The sequence below is a fragment of the Cetorhinus maximus genome, chromosome 25 (genome assembly GCF_964194155.1).
Source record: "Cetorhinus maximus chromosome 25, sCetMax3.hap1.1, whole genome shotgun sequence".
NCBI classification, from domain to species: domain Eukaryota; kingdom Metazoa; phylum Chordata; class Chondrichthyes; order Lamniformes; family Cetorhinidae; genus Cetorhinus; species Cetorhinus maximus.
The window spans coordinates 7,955,336-7,969,073 of record NC_135903.1 but is presented as its reverse complement, the minus strand read 5'-3'; the positions used below and the strand labels follow the sequence as shown (position 1 = coordinate 7,969,073).

At 41.8% G+C, this 13,738-nt stretch overlaps 1 protein-coding gene and 1 non-coding gene across 2 annotated transcripts; both read right to left on the bottom strand.

Moving 5' to 3' along the window:
- Positions 1 to 4,955: 4,955 nt before the first annotated feature.
- On the bottom strand, positions 4,956 to 10,510 carry rpl23 (ribosomal protein L23). The gene is made up of 5 exons (XM_078529368.1): positions 10,483 to 10,510; positions 9,503 to 9,586; positions 8,481 to 8,609; positions 6,424 to 6,537; positions 4,956 to 5,224 (listed from the first exon to the last, which is right to left on the bottom strand). Exons 1-5 carry the CDS (start codon positions 10,493 to 10,495, stop codon positions 5,142 to 5,144), a joined length of 423 nt encoding a protein of 140 aa, XP_078385494.1. The 5' UTR covers positions 10,496 to 10,510; the 3' UTR covers positions 4,956 to 5,141.
- Positions 6,020 to 6,155, bottom strand: LOC144668105 (small nucleolar RNA SNORA21). Its single transcript, XR_013573423.1, has one exon. It is a non-coding gene; the product is annotated as a small nucleolar RNA SNORA21 (small nucleolar RNA).
- Positions 10,511 to 13,738: the final 3,228 nt, after the last annotated feature.

Here is a 13,738-nt window from a genome sequence, read left to right as displayed (position 1 = left end):
AGGTGGTGGTGAGCTGCCTTCTTGAACCGCTGTGGTCCATGTGGTGTAGGTACATCCACAGTGCTGTTGGTACATCCACAGTGCTGTTAGGGAGGGAGTTCCTGGATTTTGACCCAACAGGATGAACCAGGTGGACTGCAGCAGTTCAAGAAGGCAGCTCACCAACTTCCCAAGGGCAATTAGGGATGGGCAACAATTGCTAGCCTTACCTGCAACACCCACATCCCATGAACGAATTTAAAAAAAGATAGTAGAACAAGAGTTAATGGTGACAAAAATACTTTATTGGTGTGAAGTGTGTTGGGGATGTCACACCATACCACACACCGGTATATTTTTCTAATTCTTAAGATATTGGTCTCTGGATCTGAAGTCAACAAAAAAATCAGCAGATGTCCTTGAATGATTCGATCATCTTTTCTCTCTACCAAAAGAAAAGCAAATTATCCATAAAAATCTTAAAATGCAAGTTTTACATCATTCGTGGACATCAGACATAACTTGTTTAAGAACCTGCAATTGGGGAAGCTATCCAGTTTTGAATGTGATGTGCACTTAAGTCATACAAATTCAACTAAACAGAAAATATAGATCAGCTTTCAGTGAAGATAAATAAAACTTAAAAATTGCAAGAAAAATATCAGGAATATTGCTTTTGTTTCTACCTACACATGAAATTTTAATGCTTAGCTTCCCCACCACCCACCCCAACAGTCCCAGCCCGAAACTGCAATTGGAGAATACTTGGGGTCATGGTCAGTTTTGTGGGTGGAGGTGATCATCCAGGAGACTTCTTCTAAACCACATAATGTCCTGGATCTAGCCCACATGGTGTGGATCACATTGGAGTAATCTCACACATAGCAAACCAGTAAGTAAAATGTACTGAATCCTTTCAATTTTAATTAAAAATTTAGAGCAAAATAAATTATTGGGACATAGGATAAAAGCAGTAGCTGAAATATAAACAACCTATATATATTTTTTAAATGTGAAATTTATCTAAATGAGAAATAGTTGTTTTCCAGCAGAGGTTTTTCAACAGTAAATATGAACGTAATTTACTATTGAAAACCCAGTTGCACCTCATTCAACGACATGTAACATTTTATGGTGAGATGAACAGTATAAAAGGAAAATTCTCATGAGTTTAGTCATTCCTACCTGATTACTGTCAGGGGGACTTCAACTGTGTACCCCATGAGGAAGTGTAGAATCACTGATAACTTTTGGATTTCCCTATTTAACTGTGCATGTGCAGACCCCAGAAGGTGCTGTCAGTTTCAGAGGAGTAATGATGGCATCAAACACTGACAGTTTCATTATCATCACTACCAGAAAATCATGGAATGATTACAGCACAGGAGTCCATTTGGCCTGTTACGTCTGTGCTAGCTCTCTGCAAGAACTACTCACCTGGTCCCACTCCCCCTTTTCCCTGTAGCACTGCACTTTTTTATCTTCAGGCATGTATAAATACCTTGTTCATAGTTTGTTAATATTTTAGAGATAATGTTTAGCTCTGGGAAGATTAAAGCTTAACTGTAGACAAATGAAATTAAAGCAGTTTGAGCACTGTTACATTCAAAAGGGTGGAACCATGTCGACTTAACAGGTTAACAGCTCGAAAAATAAGATCATAAAAACAGCAGGTGGGTTTACTTGGCTGGAGAATTGGAGATGAGGTGTCTATGCTGCTTGCAAAGAAATGCAGACCAGAGCGTTGTTTTGGGAGTTAGGGCTACAATTAGTTTAAAAAGCATTCAGTGAGCCCTGGAAGACTACGTTGTCATGGAGATGGGTAGAGCTTAATAAAGTTCTAGGGTTTCAATTTATATGTGTGTTTGCAGGGTGAGTGAGAGTTCTGCAACAGTGGAAAAGGCCATACTGAAAAAGGTGCTGCTGTTAGTGGACTCCAGGCAGCCAACTTGTTGCTGTCAGCTGGCTCTGTGTGGCTGGGGCTCAGGAGAAGTCCCAGGAGCCGTTCAATAACGCTCAGGAGAAGTCTTGGGGAGCTAAGAAGGTGGCAGGTCACTGACTCTGTGCTGGAAAGGGTTATGGCTCTCAAAAAAACCCTGAGAGCCATTTGTAGCTTGGTGCAGCTGGGGGAATTGGAGCTTGGGTAAAATCTAGGGGCAGTGCCAGCCCAGAGAACCTGGTCAGCTATTAAAGAGCTGAAATTGTGCCAGCGGATAGAGGTGGAGTGCAGACTCAGAAATCCAGGGGAATGGAGTCTCGGGAGACAAGATTGAAACCCTAGGTGTGCAGTCATTGAGGCAGTCCAAATCAGAATGGCTTTTGAGGGAATTCAGAGACTTGTTCTTTGAAAGTGAAAAGTTTGGAGTCCCTCGTAAGGGAGAAAAGAGTTTCAATAGTTGACGCAGTGTTTACTGATGTCTGGGTGGGTTGCTGAGAAATCCTTGGGATCTGTCTTTATTGCGTTTACTATTTATTGTACAGTATGGCATGTTTGCCTGTTAGTTCACATGTGCCTCATTTTAACCCTGAATAAGATAGATATTGTAAACTATTTTATCTTTTGACCTTGTTTATTCAAAACTCATAGAATCTTGTGGCTTTATTCTCTTAGCAATTGTCCTGAATCTCAAACTTTGTCTACTTTAAATTAAGGCTGTCTGTTGCCAACACCATGCGTGGGCAGTTCTTGTGTTTTACTCTGTTATATCATTGCAAGCGATGGAGTAGGCAGCAACCAGGCGCAGAGATCCTTATCAGTTATTAAAGACATTTTCCCATGAAGATATTTTAAGCAAACGCTCTAAGAAACCAGGCAAGACTCCATCTCCAAACCAGTAAAAACTCACATTACACCCAATAACGTTTGCTCCATACTTCTCCAAACCAACGGAGGCCACTGAAGGATGCAGCGGGCTGTCATCCTGGGCCGGTCCGATTTGGTACTTTAACCCACTCACGATCTCACTCTGGGCCTCAGTTGGTAACAATGTTGTCCTTATTCAGTAGGCTAGCTGCTACAACCACACAATTCATTCAGTCCCACGGCCACAACTCTGATTGGCTTACACACATCACCCCACCTCCTCAAACTGACGTATGACCTTGCCATTGGTCAATGTGGACGTCAGTCGTGTCCCTGTGTGCAGTAGCCACTCTTGACAGTTTTGCTGGCAGTGTCTAACTGGGTGCAGTGGAGTGATGTCATTGGTCTCTAAACAGACCGTACCAAAATAATAATAGAGATAAAAACAAAAAACTGCAGATGCTGGAAATCCAAAACAAAAAACAAAAAATACCTGGAAAAACGCAGCAGGTCTGGCAGCATCGGCAGAGAAGAGTACAGTTGACGTTTTGAGTCCTCATGACCCTTCAATAGAAAGTTTGGGGGTCTAGTCTAAAATCATGACAGGTGCTTATACAATTTTTTTGAAGGCCTCAATTAAATCTGCCTCCACCGCTCTCGACAGTACATTCCAGACCGTAACCTCGCATTCTGAAAAAATGTCAATTTTCCTTCATTTGCCAGTCACTTTAAATCATTGTCCTTTGGTTCTCAATCCTTCCAACATCAGAAATTTCTTCCTATGGACTCTATCCAGACCCCTCATGATTTTGAGCACTCTTCAACATATCTCTTCTCCAAGAACAACCCATTTGTCCAATCTTTTCAGCTAACTGAAGTTCCTCATTTTTGGAACCATTCCCATTAATCTTTCTGCACCCTCTCTAATGCATCACATCTAAGTATGGTGCCCAGAACTGCACACAATACTCCTGTTGAGGCCAAACCAGTGTTTTATACAGGGTTATACCTTCATTGCTTTTGTACTCTACGTCCCAAAATGCTGGAAAAGCAATTTTATGCAGTCCATTGTGCTTGCTTACACTGTAAGGAGTCTCAGGGTCAATACTAGATCTACAAGATCATCTATTATTGTATGATGCTGTATTTCTCAATTACATTGTCATTAAACTACCATGAACTGTCACAAAATTTCGAAGTATTTTAATTCCTACAACTCAAGGAGTGCTATTTAAATAATCAGGATTTTGAATATTCAACATTGGGTTAATAATTAAGTGAAAATCCCACTAGCTATGTTGGCAGCATATCATTCAGCTCTGGAGAACATCAAAGCCCAATCCTACCCTTATTCCACTTTTGTACATGTATACTTTCTAGCAGTGGATAGTGATCAAGGACTAGACCTGGGGTGATCTTTTTCCATCTCCTGATCACAAGGGCAGAGAGGTGAACTGTCAACTCAATTGCTACCCCAGCTAGTGCAGAACCTTCTATAAGCTGCAGAATTTCAACCATCAACCACACCAATTCTGTAACCATCCGTCACAAAGCACACACTTTTGAGATGCAATTGGTCAGCATTAAGACAAGTATTCTTAATTGGGCCAAGGGGAAAAGATCATGGGAATGAGAGTAATTGTTTAGCTTTTATTTTTCAAAATGTTTCATAGGCTGAGTGGTCCCCATCTGCATAATCTTGGGGTTCAAATCCTCCCTCTCCCCAAATCCAGTTGCCATTCAGAATCATTGAGAAGCCTTGCATTAATATAACACCCTATATGACCACCTGATGCCCCAAAACACTTTACAGCCAACGAAGTGCTCTTGAAGTATAGTCACTGTTGTAATCTAGGAAATGCAGCAGCCAATTTGTACACAGCAAGCTCCCACCAATGGCAGTATGCGTGATGTATAAATTTATTGGATGTGACAAAATTGGGAAGAGAATGTAAAAAAAAAATTCTCAAGCTAGATTGTCAATCGTCATAAACTTGCGTAGCATGGAGATTGTTTTTGCCTTAAAATTCATTCAGGACATGTTCTAACTCAGTTGATACCATAGTTTACCATTTAACAGCTTGCTGAGCTAGTGTGATTTATCAGGGAGTGAATACACCCAATTATTTAAACTATAGAAAAGACACTGCTGCTATTGAATGCAAGACTTGAGTGAAAAACATGTTAAATATTAACGTTTATTTACACAAACACAGGGATGGAAAACTGCATTTTGATTACAGATCATGCTACAGATAAATTAGGGACATGGCCAAAAGAAATCAGTGACTGCTCGTGGCTCGGAGTAAAAATATTTATTGAATTGCACGGATATCTTTGTAGGAAACCTTTACAATTGTTATGCAATGCTCCCAGCATTGGAAGCAATCCTGGGCCACAGATCTGCACATTCCTTGGCAACAGGGCCTGTGATCGCAGAGCCTAGGAACAAAACAAGAGGATAAATTAGCAAGTCAGAAATCATTCAAATGACACTTGCGTTTCAGTGATGCATTATTAGAGATTGTGTCACAGTCCAAATGTTGATTAAAGTTACAGGGCACAATCATTTCTGCTCCACTTATAGAGACCCAACATCAGACCCCAAGCTCATTTACAAGTCCAAAGCAATACTCTGCCTTATATCAGTCTGGTACTATTTCAGAATCACTGCTCAACATTCCATGTATTGGATGATTAGCTAATTACCTACCTACCTTAGTCCAAAAGGGACCATAGGCACCTGTCTCTTTTCGAGACAATTGGTTATATAGCTTGTGGGCCATCACTCCGCAATAAGCCTGGGGCAGGCAAGGAGGCAGGTCCCAAATCTACCTCAGCCGACAGGGGAATTGATGGTATTATTCTGAACCACACGCTAGCCATTAGCCAACTGGTCTCATATTGTATGATACTTAACTTGAAAAATTTCAAAATCTGAGCAAAATTATTTAAATTGGAATTCAATGAGTAACAGGTGAGACAATGTGAACAGTTTAGGGACTTTGATTTATATTTGGTTAGCCCTTTTAAAATTCATATTGAAACTAATCCTCAGCAGCTGAATAAACCAGGAAAACCCAAGTTTAATCCCTACTTCCAGTCAGCTGAGACAGGTGATGATGGACAAATTTTCCCAAATCCAGTCTCACTCTGGTTCTGTGGAGCAAAAAAGGATCCGTAATGAGCGTTCGGCTCACTGCTGAGGGAGAGTGAAAGAGTTTCAGAAGTCTGCACTAGTGTCACACCACTGATTGAGATTGGACAGCACATGGCAGCTGCCACCTCACCCAAATGCAATGCATTACTCTGCCCTTCCACGACATCTTGCTAAGCCACGGAGAACAGGCAAAGTAAGTGCTTTTAGAAAGGGAACCGTGTATCATTCAATGTATAACACAACAGCTAGGAGCTCCGAGCAATGCTAAAAATCAGAATGAACACAGGAGATACTACTGAAAAACCAATATGCTTTGCTCTTCTCAGCAGACACCTCAGCAGGTTACCTCTGCATTCTCTGCCTCAGGTCAGGTTAAAATGAAGGCAACATCATGCTACTTGGCTTTAAAAGCAGCTTCATATTTAGGGTAATTGACCAGTAATGTTTCAATTCAGAGGCTGAATTGCAGCAACACACGTACCTTTCATTTCTCCTTTGTTATTTACTATCACCCCTGCATTGTCTTCAAAGTATAGGAAGACTCCGTCTTTTCTCCGGTATGCTTTCCGCTGCCGTATCACTACTGCTGGATGCACTGTAACATGAGCAAACCAAAATAAAGATTAATATTTGGAAGATCCCAGATTCAAAACGAAGCTTGTGGGAGCTAATTGCAATTTATCATTGTGTTCATTTGGTTGCCAACTAATCCACTGAAAAAGTTACTGGATCAGTGAAACTTTTAAGATATGGTTAAACAGCAAGTACATAGCAAACATCACATTAAAGATAGCCTTGTAAAACCAGTTAAATCCAGGGCCCCCTCTCCTTCAAGAATCATCAGATATCCTAAATGAACTGTTCCACTACTGATTGAGAATTTACAACATAAGCAGCTGCAATCTCACCCAAAAGCAATGAGTTACTATCCCCATCCTTGACAACTCACCAAGCCACAGAGTACAGACAAAGCAAGTGCTTTTAGGAGGGTGAACCACAATTATCAGGAAAATCCCAGGAACAGACTGTCCAATTGTGAAAGGCAGCAAATTACCAGGGACATGATATCTGTGTACATGACAACTGGAATAGAAAATGTTAACCACAAGCACCATTTCAAGCTTGAGGTGCTAGAACCTCAATCACCTTCCAAACCTTAAAACATTGATTTTCCAAACTGTTACCTCCCCAACTGTAATGATTCTCAAGACTGTAACAAATGAAATATGCACAAGTTTCTGCATCACTCAAACAGAAGACACAGATGAATAGAAAAAAACATTTCCAAAGGATCTCATCCATAAGATGTGGTGCAGTTAAATCATTGAAGATAGAAGCTACTCACTAAAGCAGTGTTTGGCCATTGAAATGAGGTTATATTCAGTAGGGACAGAAGGCACAATCATAGCCACACTGCGACAGAGGGACTAGAATCGGAGGATACCACAATATAAAACTCATGGACTCGCTGAATATGCGGCAAATGATTTCCACAGAAGTCCACCCAAAAACTGCATTTATTTACGCCCCTTAAAGCAATGGTGCTTGGATTTCAATGCAACTTATGATTATCATGGGATACCACAGGAGCCCTGAACAATTACAGCCTGTAGCCATGTATACAGTATACACTGAAGTAAAATCAGGCCACCATATAATGGATTATTTGCAATGCCACATTAATTTCACTGTTAATAAGAAATTACTGAGAACAAAAAGTAAAAGATCTAAGTAATTGCACCAATTTCCCGAGTGAGTCCAAAGCAGATTCCTATTAGTCTTTAGAGAGAAAACAATTCAAATGTCAAACCACAGGCAGGTTACTGGTTTCATTAGTTAGATACCAGTTCTCATTCTACCTACGGGTGATGCCCACACCAGTGCAAATTATAAAGTGAATCTATAAGAAACCAGGGTCAGTTTCCTAATGCGGAAGGGAGATGGGGTTACAAGTAGCCCAAAATTGAGCTTGGTTTCCTATAGATTCAGTTTATGTCAGGCTATTTGAATGACAAGACTGTCAAACATAACCTACGATCCAGCTACAACACCAAACACTTGTGTAATCTAGTTTAATCTCACTGGCTACTTAAGAGCAACCCCACACAGTCAGTAGTTGCCACCTACTCTCCAAATCCAACACAGCCCATTTTGCTTCTTTGGTCCCAACACCATCTGCCTTTCACATTCGGGAACCAATCAAGGAATAACTTGCCTCCATGTTACTCTTTAACCAGCTTGGTTTAGTAGATTGAAAACATGGAAAAAGGAGAGATCAAAATTAACACATCTCAATAAAATGCACATTCAGGATTACTCACTGGACAGAAAGCCATAAGAAAGTTAAAAGCCATAAGAAAGTTAAAATATAATTTGATAAATACAATACCCATTTGTTTAACAGCTGCTGTATTTGAGAATTCTTGTTTACAGAATGGATATGTCAGTGGCATTGGGTAATTTACCAATTTAAAGCCACACTTGCATACTACAACATCCTCATCATTCCAACTCACCAGTTTCAAAGAGCTCACTCACCCTTTTTCCTGAGCTCTGGTTTGCCTTTCTTTACAGTTGCCATGACCATGTCGCCAACACCAGCAGCTGGTAGTCTGTTCAAACGTCCCTTGATCCCTTTGACAGAGATGATGTACAGGTTCTTGGCACCTGAAAGCATATGACCAGTAAACAGGTAAAACATCTCCCTACACTCATCATAAATCAAATGCTTCTGCCATATTATTTGAATCTGGGCATTGTATCACACATTCAGATGGTCTCTGCGTAGGTACATAACATTCACAGCTGTAGGCTTGACAACACAAATCAATGCAGTCAAAATAATTTCATCCAAAGTTCATATTGGAAATAAGATTAAAAGAAACTCAATGCCCCAATAGGCCGAAGTGCTGACTGCCCATTGTAGTAACACACTAATACAATTGAGGAAACAAACTGAATTTACTGGAACAGACCTTCACTCCATTAGACAGCAAAAAGAGCATAAGAACTAGCAGCAGGTCATTCATGCCTGCTCTGCCATTCAATATGGTCATGGTTGATCTTCCACCTCAACCTTCCCGCACTATTCCCATATCCCTTAGCATCCAGAAATCTGTCAATCGTGGTTTTGAACATATTTAATGACTGAGGATCCAAAGCCCTTGGGGGAAAAGATCAACAACCCTTTCAGTGAAGGCACTCCTCCTTATCTCAGTCCTAAATGGCCAGCCCTTTTTCTAAGACTGTGACTCCTGGTCCTAGACTCCTGAGCCAGGGGTAAACAGCCACTCAGCACCTTCCCTATCAGGCCCTTTTAAGAATTTTATGTTTCAATGAGGTCTCCACTCTTTCCTCTAAACTTTAGGGTATATATACCTAGTCTACTCAATCTCTCATTGGAGAATTCCCACATTCCAGACATCAGACTAGTGAACTTTCCCTCCGAGGCTAAAGTATGGTTCCTTAGGTACGGAGACCAAATATAAAACGACTACAGTTCTCCCACTTCATCTCTTATCCTATAGGGTCCAAACAGACACAATAACAATGGTTCTTACCTGTGTTATCGGCGCAGTTGATCACAGCCCCCACGGGGAGACCGAGGGAGATGCGAAATTTCGCTCCGGACGAACCACCGCGTCCTGTAACCAATGGAAATGAGACATTTAATCATTTAAGTACGACACACAAGTGACAAGTGGACTCCTAACAGCTGATTACCTCCCACAGGCCGTTCCAGGACCTGTAGCAGGTATACATTACAATAAAAAACATAACCAGGTAATTTCAAGCCTTTCAAAAATTATCACCAAGGATAGTGCAGAATGAGTAGTTACCAATCACTACTTTACACAAGAGTAAAGGTACTGCAGACATTAGAAATTTGAAGTATGAACAAGAAAGTGCAGGAAATATTTGGATCTTGTCTAGCTTTCTAATCATTTCCACCAACATTGTCGGTTTATTGAACAATATTTTATGTTGCAATCTTAGCAGAAGTTTATAATAGTGAAAGATGGCAAGCAGAACTTTAAACTGCTGATCGCATTTACCATTAATCTGCTCCCTCTCTTAGCTGATGGTGTGTCCCCCACACACCAGGCTGGGGATCCAATAATCAAGGCGGATCCCCCCCCTTAAACAGAGAAGCCCCAAGGCCAAGAGTTACTGACTGGGCCTGGCTGCTGGAGCCAACTGCACCCGGCGGGCCCACCTGCTCTGAGCTTCACACCAAACAAACCACCCCTTTACATCCGGTCGCAAGGGGCTCCAGAAGATGTTAAAACACTTTCAGGGGTGGGTATAAAACATTGAAAACCCTCTCCCCGCACTAACCGGGATTTCACCAACATGGCGGGCGCCGCAGATACAAGTTTAATGCTCATCATGTCATCAGGTCAGCTAATTATTACTAATATCCGCATCGGATGACAGCTAAGGCAGTTATACTAACGATCGGAACGCTAAAATGTGAACACTGGTAATACAAGGCACGGATGACAGCGGATTCTCTTTGACATCCCCGCCGGGCGCTTACCTCTCTTAGACATTGTGATTCAGGGAAAGAGAGTGAGCGCCTTGAATCATGGGATATATCGAGAACGCACGTAACGCGCGCCATGACGCGATCGCGTAGATTACGCGGGGCCGGCGAGACAATTGCGCCCCACGTTACGTGAGAAGCGCCATGTGGAATCCGGAAGTATTGACAACACCTGGGAATGGTTACAGTACAGGAGGAGGCGGCGGCCTCCATTGGGTCCTTTCGTGTCCCGTGCCCGCTCTCGGCAAGAGCAATTCACCTACGATTGCCAACCCTCCAGGATTGGCGTGGAGTCTCCAGGAAACTGCTGCATGTGACCCTGGAGAAAAATCAGCGGGATATTAAAATTTTTTTTTTTTTTTTGTCATTTTCTTTGAACATGTCTCTTGACCAGATATAAAAATCCTTGCAAAGAGGATACCGGACTTGCATATCAATAGCAATGCTGTGCCCATGTTCTTGTTCCACATAGATAAAAACAAAAAACTGCGGATGCTGGAAATCCAAAACAAAAACAGAATTACCTGGAAAAACTCAACAGGTCTGGCAGCATTGGCGGTGAAGAAAAGAGTTGACGTTTCGAGTCCTCATGACCCTTCAACAGAACTGAGTAATATTAGGAGAGGGGTGAAATATAAGCTGGTTTAAGGCGGGCGGGCGGGGGCGGGGGGGGATGCAGCTTATATTTCATCCCTCTCCTAATATTACTCAGTTCTGTTGAAGGGTCATGAGGACTCGAAACGTCAACTCTTTTCTTCTCCACCGATGCTGCCAGACCTGCTGAGTTTTTCCAGGTAATTCTGTTTTTGTTCTTGTTCCACGTTGCTAGCCTATTCACTGATGTAATGCTTAAGGAAGCCATAGACATTTGCACCACATCACTATGTCATGGTGATCTAGACCTGCCACCATTGTCTGAATCTACATTCATTGAATTTATAATCTCAGCAGCTTGCGCAGTTGAGTTCTGTTATAATGACACCATGTCTGCCCAAATGAATGCCATGGGATCCCCTTTAGACCGTGCTCTCGCTAACATATTCTTTAGTTTCCATGAGAAATGTCTTTGATGGAATTACCCCCAACCTCCTACCCCTTGCATATTTCTGATATGTAGATGATACATTTGCTATATTTGAATCTGCAGCTGCTTTTAAGAATTTCATCACATGCCTTAATGGGCTCCATGCTGCACTCAAGTTCACCTTGGAGAAATGGAGGAGTCTAACGAGCTTCCTTTCCTTGACATGCTAGATGAGAAATCCGTGAATGGGTTCTCTACTACTATCTACCGCAAGCTCACTTTCATTGGTCAATATATGTGTTGGGATTTCTACAGTTCCACTCGCCAAACCTCCTTAGACAGTACCATGCAAACCCACACGTCTAGAAAGATAAGGGCAACAGACAGGTGGGAACACCACCACCTGAAAGTACCCCATTAAGCCACTCATCATCCTGACTTGGAAATATATTCCTTCACGGAAATACGTTCCTTCACTGTCGCTGGGTCAAAATCCTGGAATTCCCTCCCTAACATCACTGTGGGTATACCTGCACCACATGGACTGCAGCGGTTCAAGAAGGCAGCTCACCGCCACTTTCTCAAGGTCAATTAGGGATGGGCAATAAATGCTGGCCTAGCCAACAATGCCCACATCCCATGGATGAATTTTAAAAAACTATAAGATTGTCCTTATTGGCAACTTCATATATAGGCCCCAAGCCATTTACTCACTGTGCAAGCTTATTGCCAAATTGGGACATATCAAAGCTATCCTGTAGGATAGTGGCTATCCAGATCAGATCATTGTTTGTTGTATATCACGCATGGGCCTAAGACTACCACTTTTGGTCCTGAAAAGGGCCCAGTCTATCTCAGATTACCCTGAAAGTGTAAAGTGTGTCAAAAATTTGAACAACAGCCATTTTACGCCACTATTATGCAGTAGCAATACAAGTGGTATTCTCCACTAAACAGGATGCTGCCATCAAGCCAAAAGATGTTCTGCCTATCACACAAATGAGTAATGTGGTATATGAATTTCAGTGCCATTTGCGATGCCGTACATCCGAAAGACGGTGGATCGAATTGAACAATAGACAAAGCACTGACCGTACTCAACCAACCCGTGCTTGCAAAACTGAGAACATAGTGTCCGACATTAGATGTGATTCTGTGATTGGACAACACTTGCTAAACAACCCCAGCTGTGCTAAGAATTACAAGAACAACCAATTTAAGGTTATCATTTGGGCTCACTTCTGCGTGTTAGAGGCTATATATATTCACACACAGGGCCCTGTCCTTCTTAAACAAAAAAGAACATGTCCATGCCTTGCACCTTTTTCAACTAAACAAAAGCCTGGGGGACAGCCCTTCCCTGATTCATTCCCCATGGCAATGCCTTGACCAGAGTTGACTTGCCAGGTTTGAATTTAAACAACATCTTGGCAGTTAACTGTTCCCTGGTGCATTCTCCATGGCAACACCTCTACCAATATGAGTACATTTGCCAATCAATCAGCACCCTTTTCTCATGCAGTACAAATTGTTGTTCCCTTTGAGATTTGGTGTTGTTACACATCTGCCCTGATGAGTGGGAGATGAAAAGCCTCGACAGCATGTCTCTATTTTCAGCAATACTTACCTTTTGTACTACCAAGTGACTATCAGATGTAAAAATATTGAAAATTGGAAAAAAAGGCTGTTTAGCCGACAGTCAAGCATCATCCAATTAGGTAATGAGTCTTCTTGCTTTCCACTTGGTGTCTGAAGGCAGCGCATCACAAGGATGGACGTGTTGGCCGACTAATGACTGGAGTGTGGTGGCAAGTCATGTGATGAAAGTTCCAGGAATACAATTAATTGCAATTGGAAACCTTAGCCGCTCCCTGCCTTTTCTCCATAAACATGCAAAATTTTCCTTTTCAGATAAAGATCCAATTTTTTTTTTGAAAACCACAGTTGAATCTGCTCACCACACTCTCAGGCAGTGCATTTCAGATCTCGGCTGCATAAAAAAAGATTTTCCTCATGCCGCTTTTGCTTCTTTTGCCAATCATCTTAAATCAGTGCCCTCTGGTTCCTGAGCTTCCACAAATGGAAACTCTTCCTCCCCATCTACTGTGTCCAGGCCACTCACAATTTTGAATACCTCTATCAAATCTCCTCTCAACCTTCTCTTACTAATAGCTACATATATTCACACACAGGGCCCTGTCCTTTGTAAAAGTAAAGGACATGTAG

Coding starts and splice junctions, on each gene's coding strand:
- rpl23 (XM_078529368.1), bottom strand. Junction 6,538..8,480: donor ACCAGAGCTCAGGAAAAAGG/GTGAGTGAGCTC, acceptor CTCATGTTACAG/TGCATCCAGCAGTAGTGATA. Junction 5,225..6,423: donor TAACAAAGGAGAAATGAAAG/GTACGTGTGTTG, acceptor TTTTGTTCCTAG/GCTCTGCGATCACAGGCCCT.